At 34.1% G+C, this 20,593-nt stretch overlaps 2 protein-coding genes and 2 non-coding genes across 4 annotated transcripts; all 4 read left to right on the top strand.

The window, feature by feature from the left end:
- Positions 1 to 2,982: 2,982 nt before the first annotated feature.
- Positions 2,983 to 4,858, top strand: LOC104904425 (allene oxide synthase). Its single transcript, XM_010692669.4, has one exon. It carries the CDS (start codon positions 3,100 to 3,102, stop codon positions 4,705 to 4,707), a length of 1,608 nt encoding a protein of 535 aa, XP_010690971.1. The 5' UTR covers positions 2,983 to 3,099; the 3' UTR covers positions 4,708 to 4,858.
- A 10,472-nt stretch (positions 4,859 to 15,330) lies between these two features.
- On the top strand, positions 15,331 to 19,361 carry LOC104904424 (cold-regulated 413 plasma membrane protein 2). The gene is made up of 4 exons (XM_010692668.4): positions 15,331 to 15,588; positions 17,116 to 17,223; positions 17,320 to 17,390; positions 18,883 to 19,361. Exons 1-4 carry the CDS (start codon positions 15,410 to 15,412, stop codon positions 19,134 to 19,136), a joined length of 612 nt encoding a protein of 203 aa, XP_010690970.1. The 5' UTR covers positions 15,331 to 15,409; the 3' UTR covers positions 19,137 to 19,361.
- A 433-nt stretch (positions 19,362 to 19,794) lies between these two features.
- TRNAI-AAU (transfer RNA isoleucine (anticodon AAU)) lies at positions 19,795 to 19,868 on the top strand. The gene has a single exon. It is a non-coding gene; the product is annotated as a tRNA-Ile (tRNA).
- A 76-nt stretch (positions 19,869 to 19,944) lies between these two features.
- On the top strand, positions 19,945 to 20,018 carry TRNAI-AAU (transfer RNA isoleucine (anticodon AAU)). Its single transcript has one exon. It is a non-coding gene; the product is annotated as a tRNA-Ile (tRNA).
- The last annotated feature ends 575 nt before the right edge of the window (positions 20,019 to 20,593 follow it).

The raw sequence follows: 20,593 nt of genomic DNA, 5'->3' as shown, positions 1-20,593 counted from the left end.
GAGGTGCACATTCATCATACATTCGGGTGTATTATGTATATGATATACCTAATACTAATATTTGTTTATTTGCTCATTTAGAACTCTCTATTTTAGTATTTTGGTCATTTATATGATTTCAAATGAGCAATTAGCAGAAAAATAGCTTGGGTGTATTGTAAGCATGATATACCTGAATATATGATAAATTATTTACTTTTAGATAGATAAATTTAGAAAATATTCCTAAATCTAGATTAAGATTTATCCTATTAGAAAAGGTTGGATAACTAAATTTCGAATATTTGTAACGCGAATCTGAGATAATGTAAAGAAAAAATAAAGGACCTATGAGTTAATGGGGGCGTATGAAGTATTTATAATGGTCTTGTAACTTTATTTTTCTAGTCACTATATCGAAATATGAAGTTGATTGCTGAAAAGGACGACGACAACGTATTCAATTTGAGATATCTAAATGTTATAATTAGAGAAAGGTTAGATATCTCATTGTTACATATCTTATTTTCGGAATACTAGAGTTTGGTGCAATTTTGACATTTTACTTGAAGTGAGGTGATATGATTTCGCGAACGGAATCTGTTTAGTTCCTTTTAACCTACACTCAGTTTAAGTTCCATAAGGTTTCTAATTCACTTTTAGGGCCACTCATCTTAAACTTGAATTAGAAAAATAAAATCAGAGCAAAACTAAATCTATCTTATCCTACAAGCATAAGATAAAATAAGAATAACTAATTTACTAAATTCGTAATTAAATAAGACTCCTAAGAAGTTTAGAGTTCTAACAACATTAGACTTCTAAAAAGGTTAGACTTCTAATGTGATTAGAGTTCTATCATGATTAGACTTCTAATTTTTACCAGACTTTTTTCGTTTGGTAGTTGGTTATAAATGGTGGTAATGAGAATGATTTTGTGTGTAAATTTTTGAAGAAAATCATCATTCATTTTCATGGTAATGCTAATTTATCCTAAAATATCTAATTTTCTTCTTACATTTTCGTTCTTATCCAATACCACCTTATGGGTAGTAATGAGTGGTAATGAAAATTGCTTTCTATTAAAGAAAAAAATACAAACTTTGAGGTTGAAATTGCCTCCCCATGAAGATATTAAGGGTTCGTCCTTGTAATATTACACATAAAATATATTCTGAGTACCGCCATTTATTAACGACTACCAATCGGGACATAAAAGTTCCATTATGACAATAAACTCAAAACCTAATAACAATAAATATTATAGAGTCCTAACAAGCCTATGGCTATAACTCGACTATGAGTCCTAATAGAATTAAGCTCTTCCAAGAATCTTCAGCCACTTCCAAAGACCTCAATGAACAATAATCCATGCTCATTTATGCATTATGGTCCTATCAATCTTCTATTTCGCATTTAGATATCTAATCTTTCTCTTATAATTATGAGTTTACTAGGAGCATTCTTGTAACTCCACTTGAAATAGGATCCACCTTATTTTACAATTAAATTAGTTATTAGGTTCGGGCTATGCTTCAGGTAAGGAAAAATTTCATTTATTAATATTATACTTTGAGATGATAACACTAAATATCATTTGGTTTAGTGGTTAAAACTTTAATATATAAACTTGAAGTCATGGAATCAAAATCTACACTGTGCAATTTCTAAATTTTTTTTGTTGTATGTAGATTACATGGAGTAAAATGACCTTATGAAGAGCGTCATCATGTCATGTGATACCGTTCCTTGTTTAGGAACGTCTTTTAATACTAGTATATTAGTAAGTATTAAAGTATAGATAATGCCAGATTTTAGTGGAGTTTGGCATGTGTACTAACTATTGTCCGGTGAAATGACTGAAATCTACCGCTGCATTTGTGCACACCTTTCACGTCAAGAAATGCTTATTTACGCTTTGTTGGAGAAATTGACAGAAGTGAATTTGTCGCATGGTATGTATAATGTGAAGTTATGCTGTAATTGTATTATTCTGGATAGTTTATCATTTTTCCCTAAAAGGTCGGTAGATGTCGACATATTATACTCGCACGTTTTAGGAAATACCGAAATAGTTATTGTGTATTTGTGTTACCCAAAAGAAGAATATAGTGCGTGTTTGGTTCAAGTATGAAATGAAAAGGTAATGGGATTAAATAAGGAAAAGAATGGTAACAAAAATTGATTTAAGTCATAGATCGGAAGGGAAACGGTAAGTTGGTAACCATTACCATCAACACATGTAACTTATTACTTGAGGTGGAAGGGACGTTCCAAAGAAATAATGTTGTTACTTCAAGGGGAATCGAAGGTAAAAAAATTAGAGGATTTCATTACCACCAAGTTTTGATAATTGAATTGAAAAAGGGTTGAACCAAACAAAAAGAATTGAATAAGTAATTGATTTTGTTTGTTAGAGCTTAAAAAGGTTGAACAAGTTTTGCTCATAGTGTTAATTCTAATGTTTCCAACGCAAAATCATCGGTGATGAGTGGTTAAAGTGTAACTTATTTAGATGAATTACAAAAGCCATATCAACATAGACTGAATTACTAATTTCGATTTGATTTTTCTTGATAATCTTCTTCTTTTTTATTATAGATATATATGTATCACATGAGAATGCTCCTTACCTTAGAAATGAGAATGAATCTCAACCACACGATTGGATTAGAGTTACAACACTTATTCATTAGAGTTATACCCCCTAAAAAATTTTGAGCTCAAAAAAAAAATTTGAATTTTTTTGAAGTTATTACATCACTTATTTATTAGAGTTACATCACTTGTTCATAAGAGTTGTAGCGCGTAAAATTCATTCTCATTTATCATGTAAGTATGCATTCTCATATGAACTCACTTACATATATATTATATATTATATATTATATATATATATATATGTTGAATATAATTTATGGATATTTTAATATATATAAAAGACTTATACTATATATGCTGATGGTAGTATTTTTGAGTTTGTAGTACTACTATACTACTATTCAATCTTTCTAGTTGCCGTTTTGTGGTCCAGTTCTACAGATTATAACCTTCTTTTTCACTGATCCGTACTCCTTATAAGGCGTATATTAGCAACTCATTGGTTGAAATCAATGCTATATGATGTTAAGTGCTACTAATACTAGTCTACCATCGCATCTCCCATATCATCTAAAAAGAAAAACCATTGCATTTAGCTTGTTACCCAAAAGAAAACCATTGCATTTGCCTACTCCTCCTAAGCCCCCTTTAAAAATGTCATCTCCATCGTCGAAAATCTCTTCTCTTCTTCGCAATCAAAGCGATATGGTATCCTCATCACCATCTCCAGACCTTCCTTTACGCGAAATACCAGGAAGTTATGGTGTGCCTTTCTTTGGTGCCATCAAAGATAGGTGGGACTTCTTTTACCTCCAAGGAATAGAGAAATTCTTTAGGTCTCGTATGGAAAATTATAACTCGACTGTCTATCGAGTTAACATGCCTCCTGGCCCATGGGTATCAGATGATCCTCGTGTTATTGTTCTTTTAGATGGTAAGAGTTTTCCAATCCTTTTTGATACTTCAAAGGTGGAAAAACGTGATGTTTTTACAGGAACTTACATGCCTTCAACCTCCTACACTGGAGGTTTTCGTGTGTGTTCTTACTTGGACCCAAGTGAGCCTATGCATGGCTCTTTGAAATCGCTTCTTTTTTCTGTTATTGCGTCTAACCATAAGGAGATCATCCCGTTCTTTCAGAGTAGTCTGAAAGAGATGTTTACAGCACTCGAGGATGAATTGAGGGACAAAAACAAGGCCGCGTTTGTGGCACTCAATGATTCTGCATCATTTCAGTTTGTTTTCAGACTGTTTTGTGATGGCAATAACCCCCCAGAAACCCTGAAGTCTGATGCACCTAGCATGCTTAAGAAATGGTTAGCTGGCCAATTAGCACCCATAAATACATTGGGTTTACCTAAGTTGTTAAACCCTGTTGAAGATCTTTTCCTGCATTCTCTTAGGGTGCCGTTTTTCCTAGTGAAAAGTGATTACAAAAAGCTTTTCGATGCGTTTTCATCCTCAGCAACATCATTCTTGGACAAAGCAGAAAGTCTTGGTATTAGTAGAGAAGAGGCCTGTCATAACTTGATGTTCGTAGGTGGGTTTAATTCATTTGGGGGGTTTTCAGTCTTCTTCCCGTCTATGTTTAAATGGGTTGCATCTGCTGGGGAGAGCCTACACCGAGAGCTAGCTGAGGAGATCAGAACTGTGGTGAAGTCCGAGGGTGGTGTCACTTATAATGCTATCAACAAAATGGTCTTAACCAGATCAGTTGTTTACGAGGCTCTAAGGATTGAACCTCCCGTTCCATACCAGTACGGGAAAGCTAAGGATGATTTGGTTGTTAGAAGCCATGACGGTACATTTAAGATCAAGAAAGGGGAGATGATCTTTGGATATCAACCTTTTGCTACGAATGATCCGAAGATCTTTACTGATCCTGAGAAGTTTGTAGGGAACAGATTTGTAGGGGAGGGAGAAGCACTGTCTAAGTATGTGTTATGGTCAAATGGTAGGGGAATCGATGATCCAACAGTCGAAAATAAGCAATGCCCTGCTAAAAATTTGGTGGAGCTCTTGTCCACGGTTTTCTTGGTGGAATTTTTCTTGCGTTACGACACATTTTCTGTCGAAAATGGCACCAATCTGACCTTCTTGTCCGTGAAGAAAGCCACCAGCACTTGATGTTGGTGTACAACAATGGTGTCTGTTTCAAGCATTTTATCTGCCTTTTAGTCTATACAATTTGTAAGTAGTTTGAACACTTATACTTGTTGAATGTATAAATTTCTTTAAAAGTTGCTGAAATAAATAAGTTCAACTAAAAATTATGCAATGTAATTCTAATGTGTTCTGATAGGCTCTCTTATATGTTTCCTAATTTTGATGCATAATGGCCCTTCCATTTTATACTGTAAGAAATCCACAATTTGATACTGCCATAAGTAGAAACTTGATAGTTGAAGCTTATATTAGATCTGCTCAATATACAAGCAATCGAGTGGCTTGATTTTTGCTAGTAAGATGAGTTAGAGAACATGTTTCTCTACATAATTATGTATTCTTTTACCTCAAGTTTACGTTAAGAAAGACTTGAATAGCTTATTTTGAAAGATTTTCTGATATATGTCAAATACCAAGGCGAGCATCCAAGTTAACCGGTGTGAAACCAGAGGATCGGAGAAATGCTAGCGTAACACTGCTACCAAGCGAAAATGAGGGTTGTTGACATTCTACCTATAACGAATCATTTGGATAACGTTCATCTTATCAGTGCCATGTATAACTGTGAAATACCTGCGACGAATAAAATTTGTGATATTGCATCACAAAAGTAGATGTTAATTGCTAACTAATTAAGTTGGCTAAAGTGTTGGAAGGTGGTGTCCAAGACCTAGGTCAATTTTCATCTACATTGTTTTCCCTTCTAGCTCTCTTTACCTAAAAAAACGAAAGTAGAGCCGTCACCTTCCAATTCCACATAATTCTAAAAATTAGAAAAAAATCTAAAGCTTTGAAGATAAGGAAAAATGATCTGCTTGAGACTTTTCGAAGTTGTACGAGAGGTCATTATTCCAATGTTAAATGCTCTCAAGAAAAATCGTTGCGACATGTGATACAAAATGTGGCGATGAAAGTAGTCGAGATGTGAAATTGATAGTTGAATTGGACAGATTTAATGTCATTATGTTGGTATACCGTATATTAGGTGGGGTAAGCGTGTTGTATGGTTTTGTACCGAAAACTACTGCTGTGCTGCATTTCTTTTTCACCTATAAATCTATAATTATCCATCCTTTGTACTGACGCGAGGAAATATCAATAATGTTTTGCTAGAGGAGTGAGAGAGCTTACTTTGTCGTCGGTGCGATTGTGCGAAGCTTTGCGTGGTTTCTAGCGCGCGCATTACTCACGTTTAAGACATGCTAGCCGAGTCAGAATTACTACTCTCTCGATTTCATTTTAATCTATCCATTTTTCCTTTTGAGTTATCTATACAAATATATTAAAAGGCGTGTGTGGCAATGTATACACATTATACGTGTCACCTCTGTTACTGTTATAACATGACACAATTATCATATCAACCAACTTTTAATCATGCTTTAAGTGCCCACAATAATAATTTTAAATTACCATCTAGGAAAAGACATAATACAATAAGAAGTCACCAGAGAATCAACCCTCTTGGTAAAAAATAAACCGGAGGACATCGTTTTGCATTATGAAAAAAGAAAACTTCACTTATAAAACTACAGAATTGGAAGTAAGAATGTGTAAATCAATAAAAATTAAAAAAATCTAAAAATCTATTTAGCATGGAAACTTTCACGAAGATCATGTTTCCCATAAACATTTTCAAAACTCGAGAGGACAAAGTTTCTTTGAAAGACCAGCGAGTTTCCTACCTCAATGATCTTCAGTCACAAAATGATATTTTCCCAACTAAAAATCTCTTAGCTAACTCTATAGTCTATGCCCTATTATATACATTTTGTGTCGGTAATAAACAAAACTACAACAGATTTCTATGCAACAATAGTTCTTTAATCCTAAATTTTGGATTTCACGAGAAATAAACAAATGAGATGTTCAGAATCTTTTTCGAGGCAATACAAATGTGTCAAGCACCCACGCAATGTTACAAGTCACATCGGGTTTCCAGGGAAAGTTTCAGGAGAAAATATGACCGGCCCGGAGAAATCCAAAAATGTCCCCAAAACAGCCAAAATCGTAGGTTATAATACATGCTTTCGTACTTTATTCTCAAAGCCCGAGATTCGGATGGCACGGGGTGTCTTCTAGGGACATGGGATGTCATTGGAAAGGAGTCAAGTGGCTTGAAATGAATATACGGATGCATTTACATTCATTTTGAGGCAATTTTTGGTTTCACAAGAAATGAACAAATGCGGTGCTCAAAAGCATTTCGAGGCAATGCAAATGGAGCGAAATACCCGCGCAACATTACAAGTCACATCGGCTCTCCTAAGTACGTTTCAAGAAAATATGACCAGACCCACAGAAGTAAAAAAAAAAATTGTTCCAAAAACAGCCAAAATTGAAGGTTAATTATATTACACGCTTTCAGGCTTTCCCAGGGCCCGAGCTCCGGACGCCACAGGATGAGTCCTAGCGAAATGGGAGGTCATTGGAAAGGAGTCATGTGGCTTGGAACATATATGTAAATGCCTTTATGTTCATTTCGAGACAAATTAGGGTTTCACGAGAAATGAACAAATAGGGTGTTTAGAGTGTTTTCCAGGCAATGAAAATGGTGTCAAGCACCCACGCAACGTAACAAGTCATGTCGGCACTCCTAAGAATATTTCGGGAGAAAATATGACCACGCCCGGAAAAGCCTAAAAATGTTCCAAAAACAACAAAAATTGAAGGTTGTAATACACGTTTTTCAGACTTTCCCAATATCCGAACTTCGAACACCATTGGATGCCTCCTACGGACATGGGAGGTCATTGGAAAAGAGTTATGTGGCTTGAACAAATATATGGATATTTTTACGTTCATTTCAAGACAATTTTAGGTATCACGAGAAATTAACAATTAGGGTGTTTAGAGGCTTTTCGAGGCAACACAAATGGTGCTAAGTACCCGTGCAACGTTACAATTCACGTCGGCCATCCTAGGAACCTTTTGGGAGAAAATATGACCAGGCCCGAAAAAGTTCAAAAATATCCCAAAAACAACCAAAATTGAAGGTTATAATACATGTTTTTGGACTTTTCCGGGTTCCGAATTCCGAACGCCACGGGATGCTTCCAAGGGACATGTAGGTCATTAGAAAGGAGTCATGTGGTTTGGAACGAATATATGGATGCATTTACGTTCATTTCGAGACAATTTAGGTATCACGAGAAATGAACAAGTAGGGTGTTTAGAGGCTTTTTGAGGCAACACAAATGGTGTCAAGCACACGCGCAACATTACGATTCACGTCGGCCTTCCTATGAAGGTTTCGGGAGAAAATATGACCATGCCCGAAAAAGTCCAAAAGTGTCCCAAAAACAACCAAAATTGAAGGTTATAATACACGCTTTCGGACTTTCCCGGGGTTCGAATTCGGAACTCCGCGGGATGCCTCCAAGGGACATGGTAGGTCATTGGAAATGAGTCATGTGGCTTGGAACGAATATATGGATGCATTTACGTTCATTTCGAAACAATTTTAACTATCACGAGAAATGAACAATCAGGGTGTTTAGAGGCTTTCGAGGCAACACAAATGGTGTCAAGTACCCGCGCAACGTTACAATTCACGTTGGCCTTCCTAAGAACGTTTTGGGAGAAAATATGACCAGGCCCGAAAAAGCCCAAAAATGTCCCAAAAACAACCAAAATTGAAGATTATAATACACGCTTTTGGACTTTTTCGGGGTCCGAGCTCTGAACGCCACGGGATGCCTCATGAGGACTTTTTCCATGCGAATCCAAACCAGTTAGGGTTTGAATCTAATCGAATCCAATCCTAATTTTCATAGTCTAGATTGGATACGATCCGAAAATCCGATATTTTTAAAACTCTAATTTTTCGGTGAAATGAATTAAGCACAACAACAACTTAATAAATTTAGAAAATGAGGAATTAAGTGAACTTAATGTTTTAGGGGAAGGGTTGAAGTGCTATGTGTATTGGGCTATGGAGTAGGTTTTTTTATAAAAAAAAATCAATTAAGCACTTAAGCCCAATCCAGATACATAATACAAGGCATATTAATATTTGGTTATATTGGATTTTTGGATCCGATTACCCTCAATCCAATCCGATCCGAAAATTCAATTTTTCAAAAAATCTCAATGCAAATCCAATCCGAACACAGTTCAAATCCGATCCGAATTACTAATTCGGATTGGGTTGGATTGGATTTAGGATTTTATCCGAATAACTTTTACCCCTAACTGCTATCCATGGTGGATATCTTGGTTGTTAAAAAAAATCGATGGGACTTTTCCCCTGGACTTGAGGATCAGCTAAGGGACACAGGTCGGGCTGAGTTTGGGCTGCCCAATGATGTTTTATCGCTTGAGTTTTTTTCAGGCTCTTTAGTGATGACAAAAGCCTTTCAGACACCAAATAGAGTCCAATGGGCCAAGCAAGGAAACAACACTTGATATTACGGTAAAACTTATGTAATGTATCAAGCACTATTAAATAATAACGATTTAGTGTAATGGTGTCTAACCAGAGTTCAATCATGTGAGGAGAGTATCCTAATTACTAATTTACTACTGGTAATCATTTTCTATTTGAAAATAAAATGTAATGTAATATTGAGAGTTGAGACTTGAGATTATAGTGTGTTTGCTTTAAATGGATGTCATATTCTACTATATGTTTTCTACTATTTTTTGTATGCTTCCTAGCTCATTCCCTTATTGGACATAATGTTAATTACATATATACTATTTTAAAATGCACAACTTTGAGTACTATAATCTTTGATAAAAAAAATTATGTAAATTGGTAGTTCGCCGAATAAGGAGTTATAGATATGTAAAATGGGAAACAAAGCTAATACAGCAAGGGAAAAACCAAAAGCTCGGGCGAAAACAAGAGGATGGAAAATAAAAAGAGGAAAAGCAAGATGTTAATTATTGGAAACTTTCAAAAGGTAGTACCCGATGGGGTTAGAGCATGTGACCGTCAATACACATCAATGCTCTTGGAGCTGATCAAGGTCGACCCAGCTTGTAAAATGTCCGAGTTTGGGCCTGATTTTTTTATTCTTTGGGACGGGTTTAAGGCATCTTAAAACTAATATTTCAATTTAAAATTTGGTTCGGCGCGATTTAAAGGTTACCATTCGAAGGGTTTTAGAATCCCTTGAGTTTCAATCCTATGTGGTTGGGGACCACCACATTGCTTGGCGACTACTATATATATCCATTATGAGGTATCAATATGTGGTCAGATAGTCTTCTCTAATACTAGGATGCTTTTAATGATATCTGTAATACAGGCTCCAAAATGGCCAAAAACATGTATTATAGCCTTTAAATATGACCATTTCTACTTAATTCTACACTTTTTTGGACCCAATTATGATTCTTACCCAAGACATTCCCAAAGGCCTTGGGATGCCTTTTAGATGACTTTCGAGTGCTTAAAAGCTTCCGCACTGCCTCAAAATGTCTTATGCAGAGTATTTTGCATATTTTCATTTGCAAACCAAAAATAGGTTAAAAGGCACTAATAATATACTCATTTTAGACATAAATATGATTCAATATGGTTTAGTATAGCCCTATAATATAATGCATCTCACATAGTGTGTTACTCAGGTTACAAAAATGTCTGAAAATGTGTATTAGATCTCTAAATTCTGGCTACTTTTAGAAAACTAAGGGTGCGTTCTATTCAACTTATTGGACCTGAACTTATTGGAACTTATCTAAACTGAACTTATTGAACCTGAACTGAACTTATTGGAACTTATTAAACCTGATTGGACCTGATTCAACTTATTGGACCTGATTGGAACTTATTGGACCTGATTGACCCTGATTGACCTTATTGGACCTTATTGGAACTTATTGACCCTGATTGAAACTTATTAGACCTGATTGAAACTTATTAGACCTTATTGAACCTGATTGAAACTTATTTGACCTTATTAGACAAAAACATTAACCATGAATAACATAAATATTACCACTAACGTAAATACTACCCCTCAAATTTTTTACGGAATAATGATTATTATAATTCGTCCTTTAAAAAATAATGATTATTAATTATCTCTTATGATAATTAATTAACAAAAAAATTACTATTTATATATTTGCCTATACATAACTTTCATCACTAATATATCTAATAGTGTTGTTTTAATTTTATAAACACTAATAGAAAATCAAAAAATTAATTTTATAAAATACTAGTAGTTACTAATCTAAGATGAGCAAAAGTATAATACCATACATTGTGGTACATTAATAAAAAATTCTAATAATAGCATAATCAGCTAATAGTAATATGAATAATAAAATAATAGACATAATACAAATAAATAATAAAATAATAGACATAATACAAATAAATAATAAAATAATAGACACTAATAGAAGTATAATACTATACATTGTGGTACTTTAATAAAAAATTCTAATAATAACATAATCAGCTAATAGTAATATGAATAATAAAATAATAGATATAATATAAATAAATAATAAAATAATAGACATAATACAAATAAATAATAAAATAATAGACACTAATACAAGTATAATACTATATAATCATTGTGGTACTTTAATTAAAATTCTAATAATAACATAATCCGCTAATAGTGATATGAAATTATGAATTACAAAATAGTGGACAATAATACAAATGTTTATTAAACATTGACTATTTGGACCTTATTGGACCTTATTAGACCTGATTGGAACTTATTGGACCTTATTAGACCTGATTGGAACTTATTGCACCTGATTGGAACTTATTGCACCTGATTGAAACTTAGGGTGCGTTCTGTTCAACTTAAAAAATTAAGTTTCAGGTCCAATAAGTTCAGATAAGTTCAGATAAGTTCAGATAAATTCAGATAAGTTCAGATAAGTTGCAATAAGGTCTAATAAGTGCAATAAGTTCCAATAAGGTCTAATAAGGTCAATAAGTCACAGAATTGCAATCAAGGTGCAATAAGTTCCAACCAGGTGCAATAAGTTCCAATCAGGTCTCATAATAAGGTCCAATAAGTTCCAATCAGGTCTAATAAGGTCCAATAATGTCCAAATAGTCAATGTTTAATAAACATTTGTATTATTGTCCACTATTTTGTTATTCATAATTTCATATCACTATTAGCGGATTATGTTATTATTAGAATTTTAATTAAAGTACCACAATGATTAATAGTATTATACTTGTATTAGTGTCTATTATTTATTATTTATTGTATTATGTCTATTATTTTATTATTTATTTGTATTATGTCTATTATTTTATTATTCATATTACTATTAGCTGATTATGTTATTATTATAATTTTTTTATTAAAGTACCACAATGTATATCATTATACTTGTATTATTGTCTATTATTGATTATTCATATTGCTATTGAATAATATTATAATCATGGTCAAATAATTAAGGTTAACAATAATAATAATAATAATTATAGTTATAGTTATGTATAGGCAAATATATAAATAGTAATTTTTTTGTTAAATTAATTATCATAAGAGATAATTAATAATCATTATTTTTTAAAGGAGATTATAATAATTATTATTCCATAAAAATTTAGGGGTAGTATTTACGTTAATGGTAATATTTATGTTATTCATGGTCAATGTTTTTGTCTAATAAGGTCAAATAAGTTTCAATCAGGTTCAATAAGGTCTAATAAGTTTCAATCAGGTCCAATAAGGTCTAATAAGTTTCAATCAGGGTCAATAAGTTCCAATAAGGTCCAATAAGGTCAATCAGGTCCAATAAGTTCCAATCAGGTTCAATCAGGTCCAATAAGTTGAATCAGGCCCAATCAGGTCCAATCAGGTTTAATAAGTTCCAATAAGTTCAGTTCAGGTTCAATAAGTTCAGTTCAGATAAGTTCCAATAAGTTCAGGTCCAATAAGTTGAATAGAACGCACCATTATTGGACCTTATTAGATCTTATTGGATCTTATTGCACTTATTAGACCTTATTGCAACTTATCTGAACTTATCTGAACTTATTGGACCTGAAACTTAATTTTTTAAGTTGAACAGAACGCACCTTAAGATATAGATAAAAAGAAGAGATTTAGATAAGAGAGAAAAGGGGTAAAGAGATCCGCTTTCTAACTATATGAATTTTAATAGCTCTTTCAATAAAAACAATTAAATGAATGACTTTTATTTTATGTTGTATGACACTTTCAATAATGTTTCTCATTATAAAAATGAGGGACTTTATAATTATGTATTTTTCCAATAAAAAACTTATCAATAAAAATCACTTTCCTTTTTAATTAGATTCACTTATCTTTCTAAACTATATAAATTGTAAATGATCACGTCATATATCCCTACGTATTATATATGTGAACTGTTGAAAACTTTGTTGTCTACCCTCTTTATCCAAATTACCCCTAATTACAAAGAAAATTACATAATCTACCAATCTATAAATTTCAAAAACAGACGAAAAACGAGAATTTTTTTTTACAATTCCGATAATGATTTAACATGCATAACATACACATAAAGCTAGTAATAATGATACAATGCAATTCACTAGCTTTGCTTACAAAAGGACTTGCCTTACATTTACCAACAAGGCAACAACTACTACATAGAAAACAAAAAATGAGTACTATGGACAAGCAAGATCTTCTTAGAATGGTAATAATAACAACTCCATACATTGATGAATTATGACTCACTCATAATGTTAAGAGTTCAATACGTGCCCACAAGACACATGCACTGATGATGCACATAACGTAAAATTGTGTAGAAATGAAATGAATGTATCAACGACTGCCAGCTGGTGATAGCAACTATTGTCTTACTAGTTATGTTCTATCACTATGTCATACTCCTCTAAGTGGTAGAATAGATTTTCTTTTTTATTCCTTATCTCTTATCAATTTCGTCAATTATTTGCCATCAATATTAACGAGTTATCAAGGTCGTGTCACCACGCTAATCATCATCTTGTGGCAATAATTCTTTAATCCAAGAAATAAGGTCACGTTACCATGTTAATCATACACAATCTTTTACTCCCTCCGTTTCACAATATAAGGCACGCACGATGTTCGAGGTCGAACTTTGACCGTTAATTACTCTCAATTTATGTTGATATAAAATTTTAAAAAATAATATTATTATAGTATTTTTCAAGACGAATCCAACGGTATAATTTTTGTAATTTTTACTTATCGTATTTGAGAGATATTTGTGGTCAAAGCAAATTTTCGTAAAACGTAAATGACTTATATTTTGAAACAGATGGAGTAGTAAGTTGTAACGAAAGTAATTTTAACCTTATCCAAGTCTTCATGAGGCCCTACGTTGAGATTTTGATGAAACAACTAACAACACCCTAAATAAGGGAATGTCGTTAAAGAGTTACTAATTCCCATTATTTAACAGTGATTAGTTGATTTCTATGTATATGAAGGCAAAAGCTAATAAGTGTTTTAAGAGTGTTAATATTAAATAAATTTAAATATTAATTATATCGATTGATGAGTGATTTTGGAATTAATTCCATAATTTAGACTTATGTGAATACTTTTTTTTTTCTTCACCTAGGTTGAATAACACCATTTTGTTCTAGAAACAGTGAGTATGGTTCTACTTTATGTAGCATGGGTACTTCTTCTAAGTCACGTATTCATACCCGCACCAGTATCCGATACGTATCTTGTATGGGTACGCGTACCCTTTCCTAAAATTTCAAAATCTGACCGTTTTCTATCCCTGTATCCGAATCTACACTCGTACCTGTATCCGTCTATGTGCAACCTAGGTTCTACTCACCAATGTGGGTATGTGGCTTACCAATCTACTCCTCTTTCTTTTCTTGTTTAAAGTCACACAAAAAAAAGTTACACAAACACAAAAAATTTACATCAAAATTTTGGCTGCATGTTGTGATGCTCAATTGCTGATAGGCTGATACATGGCCTCAATGGCTCAATTGCTGATAGTCTGATACATGGCCTCTCCTGTAGTTAGGTTTTTTTTAATTGGACTGAACGGAATTTAGTTGAATTGAATTGAACTTAATTATCTAAACTGAACGAAATTAAATGAAAATCGGAAAAGAAAACTAACTGATGTATACTAAATTTATCTGAACTAAATTGCAAGGAATTTTCATTAATTCAGTAAAAAAAAAATAAAGTGTAAAGCTGTAGAAGAGTGCAATTATAGACATACTACTCCCTCCGTCCCATAATATAGTGCTTGTTTCTTTTTTCACGGTCTCCAAAACGTAACTTTGACCTTTAATATCTTCAATTACTTATTGATAAAAAATATAAAAAGTTGATATTATGAAACTACACACTGAGACGAATCTAACAAGATCCTACATGAATATGTTTCTTTATATATACAAATGAGAATATTCGGTCAAAGATTTTAAAGTTTGACCACCAAAAATGAAATAGGCACTATATTATGGGACGGAGGGAGTATGATTTAGGACTTAAAAAGACATAAAATATCTTCCTTATTTGACTTCTAGACCCATCCACACTTGACACATCATCTACCCTACAGGTCGGCAGCAATTTTAAAAAAGCATATTCGTGTATAAATTCTCAACTTTACATTACTTTTGGGACTGATTTATTTCTTTTGAAGAGATTTTCCCCCCTTGTTTTTTTCTGTGTGTTTTTTGGGATTTCAGGCAAAAAAAATGATGAGAAATTCTTACCTGAAAATGAAGACAGAAGATGCAGTTTTGAGTGATCAGATTAGCACAGATTTCAAGGAGATGACAAATGCTGCTAAGAAACTTGCTTCTGATACTATCAAACTTGGAGGTTTGGGATTTGGCACCTCTTTTCTTCAATGGGTTGCTTCTGTTTCTGCCATGTAACTTTCTCTCTCTATCTCTCTCTAGAATTTGATGCAAATTTAGATGCAAATAAGTTGAATTGAGTTGATGGGTTCATCTGAATTGTTGAGAGCTCATCTGGGTTCATTTCATTTTATAATTTCATAGACTACCTTCAAATGGGTTGTGTTGGGGGGATTTTCTTTAACTATGTTGTTTCTTTTGATTATTTCTCTCTCCAATATGTTAAAGTTTAAATTTTTAAAGTTCATGGACTATCTCTCTATAATTTGATGCAAATTTAGATGCAAATAAGTTGAATTGAGTTGATGGGTTCATCTGAATTGTTGAGAGCTCATCTGGGTTCATTTCATTTTATACTTTCATGGACTACCTTCAAATGGGTTGTGTTGAGGGAATTTTCTTTAACTATGTTGTTTCCTTTGATTATTTCTCTCTCATTTTGTTGAAGTTTATTTTTTTTTTTGGGGAAAATTGAAATCTTTTTGGCTTATAGATTGATTTGAACTATGACCAGCTTGCAAGATTAGAATTTCTGAGATAAATGATGATGATTCATGAGTCTTTTACTAGGTCTTCTTGTGAATTTTGATCAAACTCTCTTATTTATTTCCTAGCTCATAATTTATTTAAGAATAGTGTTTAGGTGATTAAAATTTGGTTAAAGACAACCAATCTAACAGAATCTTCAGTGTAAAATGATTTTCAGTGTAAAATGATTTTTAGTGTAAAATGATTTTCACAGAAAATAATTTACAATGGAAAATACAATTCCAAAATTAGTTTTCTATTGTTTTGTATCATGTAAGAAAAATGATGAAATGAAAGGAAAATGAAAGAGAGAGTAAGGAGGTAGTGAAAGGAGTGTACTAGAGAGATAAGGAAAAGGAAGAGGAAGGAAAATAGTTTTCCATTCATTTTGAAGGGAAAATGATTTTCCATCATTGGAAGAGCAATTTTACTTCTAAGAAAAATGGTTTTACACTCGAAAATAAACCAAATAATGTAAAATTGAAAATAGAGGAAAACAGTTTTCTAGTAAAAAAATTTACGTTCAACAAATGGAGCCTGAAACTATGATCGCTAGAATGAAGTGAACAGGGACTAGCACCTATCAAGAACTTGTGGAATGAACATCAGAACATCCATGCTCATTGAGAGTGGTGTTATGTTCCGTGGTAGAGATGGATAGATAGATTCTGTAGCTCTCTGGTTTTCTTTGCGAGTATGGCTAAACAGCCAATTGTTTGTTACCAAACAAGATAGAGAAAAGGGGTGCGGCCCAAATAAGTGGAATTATCAAAACGTCCTTCCTCTCTATTATTCGGTAACAAATGGATTGTTATTTAGCTTAATGGTCTTGTAGGTAGAATTGATTATTGTTGTCATTTGGCTTTTTCTGTTTGTTTGTTTGAGAGGCTGTAAGCCTGTAGTCATGCATTCATGTGGCTTTGGTGCAAGCGAGTGCAGAAATTCTGCAACCTGATTATTTAGTCTTTGTGAGTTGCTAAATGCTCAAATTTCATGTAAATTTCTTGTTGCAGCTACCTATTGGTTTTGGATCGCACAAATTGGAAGACAAATATCCTCACTGGACTCTTAGTGCCTTACATTTTCTTCAGTCTTCCTGGGCTGTTGTTCAACTTTCTGAGGTTAGTTAATGAAAACATGAAATTAGCCTTGTATTTAGAGGTCATTTTTAGACTTCAACTACTGGTCTCTTATAACCAATTTCCTTTGCAATGCAGGGGACAAGTTGGGATGTGGATTGCTTTTGTTACTGTCATACTGCGCCTTTTCTTCCCCCAGCGCTTCCCTGGTATATATTTTCATGCACCATCTCAGTCTTGAGTCCTCTTGACATCATTGTTTTCTCTTTATGTGCTTTGATATGGAAATTTTTAACTTCTTTATGGGTCTACTTTCCACATTACTTCATGGTTTGTTTCTACTCTTAAATACACCTTCTGCTATAATTTGTTGCAGTGTGGGATGCAAAATTAGTTCAGAGAGTTCCCCCTGTCATGAATGCTTATCTCTCAAAAAGAATTCTAGGGAGAAATGTTGCCTACAAATTGTTAGCCCCCAAGTATAGCACAAAGTGGTCAGCTGGAACATATAAAAAATTACACCTTAGGTTGATTTCCCATAACAGAGATCATAAATCAGACTAAGGGCATGTTTTGGTTGAGGTGTAGTGCATTAAGAGAGTAACAGAAGAAAAAAGAAAGAGAATGGAGATGAGCGGAGGTTGTGGTAGATGAGAAATGGGATTCATCAAGGAGGGGGGAATTGCTACCCTCAATTATAATGTATGATGATCATTTTGGCTTATAAGTCATAGATGATAGTGGGGCAAAGGTGACGTAGATAGAGCTCATTCTATATGTCACGACTCAATCTTTGTAATTATTTTGAACGCTGACGGAAAACCTCTAAATATATATAAGGGAGCCTTCTTCAGTCACCTAATTCCCATTGCCCAGTAGAATAAAAATTGACTGCTCTCAGCAATATTATAAGTTGAAAAATTGCTGGAAGATCTTGAAGAAATATTGGGGGGGGGGGGGGGGGGTTCCTCCGCTTGTATAATTAGCATCCTAGGGTTACATGCTGTCCATATTAGAGTATATGGGACTTTTGACAGTATCATGAGTCTGATAGTCAGTGCAAAGTCTTGCAAAAATAGGAAGGGAGCCCGCACCTTGGCTTTATCCCTATCTAGCAAACAGATGCATGCAGTCATGAGCTGATACAAACGTGAAGGGATTCGAGGACTCAATGGCTCGATCCATTTAATACTAACTTCAAAAATAATTGCCCTTTTTATAGGCCATGTATCATGGTTAAAATGGCAGTAAGGACTAATTCTAGATATTGGTGTAACGCTTCAGAAGAAGTTGGAACAAAAGCTTCTGCAGTCCCCCATCCTCTGGTTGCCAAATGGTCATTGATATCATGATTTTCATTTAAGACTAAACTAAGTTACAAGTGATGTCCAGGAGACTCTTTCAAGCTTCAATACCTCAGAAAGAAGAAAGCTGTAGAGAAGTATCCTGGACTTCCGAGTTTGTTCCAATGTTGTCCCAGTTCCCTATGGACTAACCGCTTTGCACTTCAATGAAATTCACCTTGAGCATATTGCATTTGTTATCGTAATTCCTCCCCTTCCCCCATCTCTCAGTGGACATTTACATTCACCCGTGTTAGTTTTGAGATCATTTTCACTTATGTCCGAATTGTAAACATTTACGAGTTCTACTTATTGGTGGAAATTCATGCTGATGTCCAACACTTGATGGTTTCTGCAGATTGGCTGGAACTCCCAGGTGCTATCATTCTCATCATAGTGGTGGCTCCTGATCTGATTGCCTACACTTTCCGTGGACATTTGGTCGGCGCAATAGTATGTTTAGCGATTGGGGCCTACTTGTTGCAAGAACACATTCGGGCCTCAGGTGGGTTTAGGAACTCCTTCACTAGGGCTAACGGCGTATCAAACACTGTAGGCATAATCCTTTTGCTGGTCTTCCCAGTTTGGTATCTGATAACCTACTTCCTCTAAACTACTTAGATTCTTCTCCCCGGCTTGTACATCTGTTGACTGTGCTTGTACTGTTTACTACTCTGGTGTACTATCCCTATCTTTATCATTGAATTTGTAATTGCATTTCTAATTTTTGTGCTGGACATGATTTCATTCGTGTGCATTTTCGCTGTTTAATGTCGAATAATATTCTGTGGATTGTTAAGCTTATCACATCAATTCATGGCTCTCTTCTTTTGTGAACTTTGTAAGCATATCCTTCGACCTCAGGGCGACGAAGCACGAATGTAAAGGGCAGAATGACTATAATGACATATTTGCATGATGTTGCTGAAGTTGTCAAAATATGTTATCTTACCATTGGAATTTAGACAAACAACCCAGTATACAATTATGGGCAAAGTTTGTACTCCATCGAGCACAAAACTATTGGGAATAATTGTGAGCAAAAATTTGACCACTTTATGAATTACTAGGTAAAACAGGCTGATTCTTGAGTTGTAATTTGAATATAACTATAATATAATATTGTTCTGGATCTGTTTTATTATTTCTAAAATCAATCTAATACTATTAGTTTGTCCATCATCATAAACGTTGATCAGTAGATATCCAATATATTAGTATAAGCAAGCTCAACTGACGAAAATCTAGAGTATAAAATGAATAGTATATTGGCCTATTAGCTCAGTTGGTTAGAGCGTGGTGCTAATAACGCCAAGGTCGCAGGTTCGAGCCCTGCATAGGCCATTTCACCATGTGGTCATTTATTAGATTTTGATCAAAATTAGTTATGTAAAGACTGGTGGTTATTTATTAGCATCAAGGCCCATTAGCTCAGTTGGTTAGAGCGTGGTGCTAATAACGCCAAGGTCGCAGGTTCGACCCCTGCATGGGCCATTTTTGTACAAATTATTCATTTTGTGACAAGACCATTGTTCAATTGAATATCCTTGACTTGACCTCAAAAACTGGCCACATTTTTTTACAATCAACACACAAGTGTGTTAGACTGTAGATTTTCCTCGATCAAATATCTACCATGTAGCTGGATCCATTATATTAAGTACGTTAAAATCTGAATTTAAGACTAATTAACCAATCATCGGATAATTTGTTTTCTCGCTCCTTGCAGGTGGAGCGGCATACTAGAAAAAGGAACAGAAAGGCCATTATTTGAATTCGAATCAGTGACGAATCTCCCATCCTTGATCCAAGCCGAGTTTTGCATTCCTTAGCTTGGTGCAAAAGGCTTCTCGCGGGTCCTTTTGGGGACTTACTCGTAGGGCATGATATCAAAAAAAATTAGCTTGGTGCAAAAGGCTTCTCACGGGTCCTTTTGGGGACTTACTCGTAGGGCATGATATCAAAAAAAATGGCCTTCCTATGCAGAAGTCGTCCTTAACCTTCCCCTATCTACCAGTGCTCAAATTGCTAGTACAAGCCAATTAAGATGTAAACCATCTTGTTTCGGG

The sequence above is a fragment of the Beta vulgaris genome, chromosome 9, assembly GCF_026745355.1.
Source record: "Beta vulgaris subsp. vulgaris cultivar EL10 chromosome 9, EL10.2, whole genome shotgun sequence".
In the NCBI taxonomy this organism is placed as follows: domain Eukaryota; kingdom Viridiplantae; phylum Streptophyta; class Magnoliopsida; order Caryophyllales; family Amaranthaceae; genus Beta; species Beta vulgaris.
Note: the sequence above shows the minus strand (reverse complement) of the source record. Positions and strands in the feature narration are given on the sequence as shown.